At 36.1% G+C, this 6,026-nt stretch overlaps 1 protein-coding gene across 1 annotated transcript in view; it reads left to right on the plus strand.

Annotated features, from left to right (window-relative positions):
* Positions 1-6,026, plus strand: part of LOC107568462 (phosphatidylinositol 3,4,5-trisphosphate 5-phosphatase 2A-like) — a 47,098-nt gene extending 41,072 nt beyond the window's left edge. The window contains exons 17-21 of the mRNA XM_016254432.1: positions 413-516; positions 614-737; positions 2,652-2,705; positions 4,090-4,226; positions 5,230-6,026. Of these exons, the coding sequence (XP_016109918.1) occupies positions 413-516; positions 614-737; positions 2,652-2,705; positions 4,090-4,226; positions 5,230-5,329 (519 nt within the window). The 3' untranslated portion in view covers positions 5,330-6,026. The remainder of the gene's footprint in view (positions 1-412; positions 517-613; positions 738-2,651; positions 2,706-4,089; positions 4,227-5,229) is intronic.

Raw genomic sequence — 6,026 nt, forward strand, 5'->3', positions numbered from 1 at the left:
ATGAAAATAAAAAACACTTATATATATATATACCAGTGTTTTTTTTATTTTCATTGATATAGTATTATATTTATTTTATTCAGTTGTCACTTTAATTTTAGTTAAGGTTTTAGTAATTGTATTGTGTTTTTATTAGTTTTTGTTTTTAAAATATGTCTATATATTTATATTCATTTTTATTTTTAAGTTTTGTCTATATTTTATTTCAGATAATGCTTATTTTATTTCAAGAAATTAAAATGTTTTTTATTATTTTAGTTAACTGTAATAACCATGATATATACAAATACATGCCCATACATACAGTGAGTAAATAATGATTAAATAATTATAATTAGGGAAAATGCAGCTATATACCACAATCCGTTCTTCATTACTGTCGTGTGTGTGTGTGTGTGTGTGTGTGTGTGTTTGTGTGTGTGTGTGGTCTTCAGAGTGGATCAGTGTGGATAAGGACGAGACAGGTGGACCCAAAGGCAGGACTCTTCCTCCTCGAGCCGGACACGACTATGTCAAGTGAGTCCAGATTCATGATTCGTCTGACACTCGTCATCATTTCCCAGCAGTGTCGGTGACGAGGAGGAGTTTCATTCTGATGCGTTTGTTCCTTCAGAACGTCCACCAGCAGGAAGTTGGGGTCAGCTGACCTCGGGAAGGTCTCAGAGGAAGGAGAGAAAAGCGTCACGGGACGACATCCACACACACACTCCTGTAAAGAGGAGAGCACGCAGAACAGGTGAACACACACACACACACACACACACACTCACACACTCACACACTCACTCACACACACACTCACTCACACACTTACACACTCACTCACTCACACACACTCACACACACACTTACACACTCACTCACTCACACACACTCACACACACACTTACACACTCACTCACTCACACACACTCACACACACACTTACACACTCACTCACTCACACACACTCACACACACACTTACACACTCACTCACTCACACACACTCACACACACACTTACACACTCACTCACTCACACACACTCACACACACACTTACACACTCACTCACTCACACACACTCACACACACACTTACACACTCACTCACTCACACACACTCACACACACACTTACACACTCACTCACTCACACACACTCACACACACACTTACACACTCACTCACTCACACACACTCACACACACACTTACACACTCACTCACTCACACACACTCACACACACACTTACACACTCACTCACTCACACACACTCACACACACACTTACACACTCACTCACTCACACACACTCACACACACACTTACACACTCACTCACTCACACACACTCACACACACACTTACACACTCACTCACTCACACACACTCACACACACACTTACACACTCACTCACTCACACACACTCACACACACACTTACACACTCACTCACTCACACACACTCACACACACACTTACACACTCACTCACTCACACACACTCACACACACACTTACACACTCACTCACTCACACACACTCACACACACACTTACACACTCACTCACTCACACACACTCACACACACACTTACACACTCACTCACTCACACACACTCACACACACACTTACACACTCACTCACTCACACACACTCACACACACACTTACACACTCACTCACTCACACACACTCACACACACACTTACACACTCACTCACTCACACACACTCACACACACACTTACACACTCACTCACTCACACACACTCACACACACACTTACACACTCACTCACTCACACACACTCACACACACACTTACACACTCACTCACTCACACACACTCACACACACACTTACACACTCACTCACTCACACACACTCACACACACACTTACACACTCACTCACTCACACACACTCACACACACACTTACACACTCACTCACTCACACACACTCACACACACACTTACACACTCACTCACTCACACACACTCACACACACACTTACACACTCACTCACTCACACACACTCACACACACACTTACACACTCACTCACTCACACACACTCACACACACACTTACACACTCACTCACTCACACACACTCACACACACACTTACACACTCACTCACTCACACACACTCACACACACACTTACACACTCACTCACTCACACACACTCACACACACACTTACACACTCACTCACTCACACACACTCACACACACACTTACACACTCACTCACTCACACACACTCACACACACACTTACACACTCACTCACTCACACACACTCACACACACACTTACACACTCACTCACTCACACACACTCACACACACACTTACACACTCACTCACTCACACACACTCACACACACACTTACACACTCACTCACTCACACACACTCACACACACACTTACACACTCACTCACTCACACACACTCACACACACACTTACACACTCACTCACTCACACACACTCACACACACACTCACACACACACACTCACTCACTCACACACACACACACACTCCTGTAAAGAAGAGGAGGTGACGCAAGCACGCAGAAAAGGGTGAACACACACACACACACCAGTGTTGTTTTAGTATTATAGTATTTATAATATTTTACTTGTATATTTTTGTCATTTTTATTTATATATTTCTCCGCGCTCCATACAGGAGGAGAGCATCGCAGAAGACCTGCCCGAGGAGGTGACGCAACAATACACACGCACTGTGTTCATTTACGCGCGAGCAGCTCATGATCCGGGGCTTTCAGTGTGTCGGAGCGGCTTGTGTCTTGGAATCTTTTTTTAGTGATTTAATTTTTATAATTCTTAAATTTTGTAAGTAAAAATAAATTAATAAATATAAATGTATTTTATATTTATTGATTTGATCATTTTATAATATTGAGATGACGATAATAATAATAGTAATAATAATAATAAATAATTATTATTTGTTATTTTGTCAATAGCAATAATAATAATTTTGTTATTAAGTATTAAGTTAAGAAAATAAGTTATTAATAATAATATTATTATATATTATTAATATACATTGTTAATAATAGCAATAATTAATAATACGTATTATATTGTATATTTATTAATTTTATAATTTAATTAAAAATATTTAAATGTTGCTAATAATAATACATAATATTTTTATTTTGTTAATTATAATAAGAAGAATTTGTTATTAACTATTATGACGAATAACAATTAATAATAATATTATTTTATATTAAGGAATATTAATAATACTAATCAGTATATTATATTTTTAATAATAATAACAACAATTAAAAATCATATTTATTATTACTGTTATATTTTATAATTATTCATTTCCAATGTAATTTAAATTATGTTGATAATATTTAATTATATTGTTAATAATATTTTTAATAATGATAGCAATAATTAATAATGAAATTATTATTATTAATTATTAATGGATATTATTTGAGATTAACAAATTATTAATAGTTATTATTAAATATTTTTTAATTACATTAGAAATGAATGATTCCAAAATATAACAATAATTACTTTTTTTGTGAGCTGTAATAATATTGATCTAAGATAATTTGTATTAATAAAATGTTAAAAGTTATATAAGTTATAATATATATGTGTCCCTGCAGCACAAAAGCAGTGTTGAGTCGCTGGGGGATATTTGTAGCAATAGCCAACAATACATTGTATGGGTCACAATTATACATTTCTCTTTTATGCCAAAAATCATTAGGATATTAAGTAAAGATCATGTTCCATGAAGATATTTAGTAAATCTCCTACCGTAAATATATCAAAACTTAATGTTTGATTAGTAATATGCATTGCTAAGAACTTCATTTGAACAACTTTAAAGATGATTTTCTCAATATTTAGATTTTTTTGCACCCTCAGATTCCAGATTTTCAAATATTGTCCGATCCTAACAAACCATACATCAATGGAGAGATTATTTATTGACCCTTATGACTGGTTTTGTGCTCCAGAGTCACATATGATAACAGTAATGAATAATTTATTACGATGATTGTTGTTGTTATCATGGTATACTGTATGCTGCTGCTGCAATGCAGGGCCTGTGGCGTGACGAGAGCAGCAGCAGCAGTCTTTCGGTGGAGTGCAACGTCGGCGAGTGGCTTCAGAAGCTCGGTCTGCAGCGTTACGAGGAGGGACTGCTGCACAACGGCTGGGACGACCTGGAGTTCCTCAGGTACACACACACCTGCGGCGCAGTCATGCGGGGGTTAAACGCACACCTGTCGGTCTGCGGCGCAGTCACGCGGGGGTTAAACGCACACCTGTCGGTCTGCGGCGCAGTCACGCGGGGGTTAAACACACACCTGTCAGTTTATGATACTTTTATTGTGCTTTTCCATTTTGCGCCTTTTAAATATTTTTCTTTTATTAAACTATAAATTGTAAATCATATATGATACATTACTTTGCTAATAATATTAACCCTATTGTATGGTAAAAAAAATTTTTAAATTAATAATTTTTATAGGACAACAGTAAATGTTTTCAACCATTAAACCATAGAACTTTATTTAAATTTGAGCAAATTATGAAAATGTAATCATATCATATACCCTACTGTAATATAAAATAAAAAAGTATTTTAATAATAATGATTTTATTTTACATTTGTACATATTTTTCTTATTTTATTTTACTGAACACTAGGGTAAGTGTTATTACTACACTATTTTTTATAATTTAATAAAACTATTAAAAAGTGCAAAATGTAAAAGCACCATAAAAGTATCATAGCCTGTGACAAATGTAGCACGTCTTGTGGGTTCGCAACATTTTTATTAGTTAAAATATAATTATTAGTTTATTAATATTGTATTTTTATCAGTTCTGTAAAATAATAATAATTATTATTATTTTAAATACTTTTTTATTTTACAGTACAGTAGAGTTAGTGTTATTACTATAGTAGTAAAGTTCTTTGATTTAATTTTTATAATGTAATAAAAAAAATGTTTTTGGTATAAGTACCATAAACTTTGACAAATGTAGTAAATCATGTAGATATGCGATTTTTAAAAAGTCATTTTTCCTATTTTTAGCAAGTTTCCTATTACACATGATACTACTTATGTTTTCTCAGCGCTGCTCAGAAATATCAATCATAGTGATTGTGATTAGAATGTCCATAAATGTATTTTGAATACAAGCTTCTCATCCAATCACGTCTCTTCCTGCAGTGACATCACAGAGGAGGATCTGGAGGAGGCGGGCGTTCATGACCCCGCCCACAAGAAAATACTATTGGCCAGCTTAAAGCAACAGCAGCAGCAGAAATGAGCCGATCCAGACCGGACTGAACCGAGAGAAACTTTGCACTGGTAGACAAAGTGGTTTTAATTTAATCCGATGTAATAAAGCTGGTTGTTTTAGTTGGTAATATTATTTAAACATGTCAGAAAGGACGACTTCTGGAGGAAGTGAGTCATCGGAACATTCCTCACCTTTGGTGACTGAAGTGTTAATTATGAACGGTTTGTTTTTCTTGCATGTTTTATGAGTTTAAAGGAAAGGGAAAAGCCCAAATCAGCAGCTCACCGTGTAGGAGATCAGTCGGTTTGTCAGGAATCTTCATCAGGTTTGTAACAGCAGGTGGCGCTGGATGATCAGGCTTCATCTGACTGCTGCAGATACAGATGTGAATCTTTGTTCGTTCGTTCGTTCAAATGCAGTCTGATTCGTTCATTCAAGATGTGATGAGTTCACACCCTGCTGCAGATTCAGTGTTTGTGTCTTTCAGAGGAGCTTCAGTTTGGGAAGCTGGAGTCTGACCTCGTTCTGTAATGCATCACCGCTGTAGTCTTTAGCAGGAAAACTGTTCGTTTTATTTAACAGAGTCTTTAATATTATCATCATTGTGGTGTTTCTCCTGAAATGCATGTATATGTTCTTGCATATGTGTTCTGTGTATTACGTTTTAACTTTATATGTTTCTCGCCCGTCATTCATAATCATAATCCTTTGAATATAAATAACT

The sequence above is a fragment of the Sinocyclocheilus grahami genome, unplaced genomic scaffold (assembly GCF_001515645.1).
Source record: "Sinocyclocheilus grahami isolate Dianchi unplaced genomic scaffold, SAMN03320097.WGS_v1.1 scaffold1247.1, whole genome shotgun sequence".
In the NCBI taxonomy this organism is placed as follows: domain Eukaryota; kingdom Metazoa; phylum Chordata; class Actinopteri; order Cypriniformes; family Cyprinidae; genus Sinocyclocheilus; species Sinocyclocheilus grahami.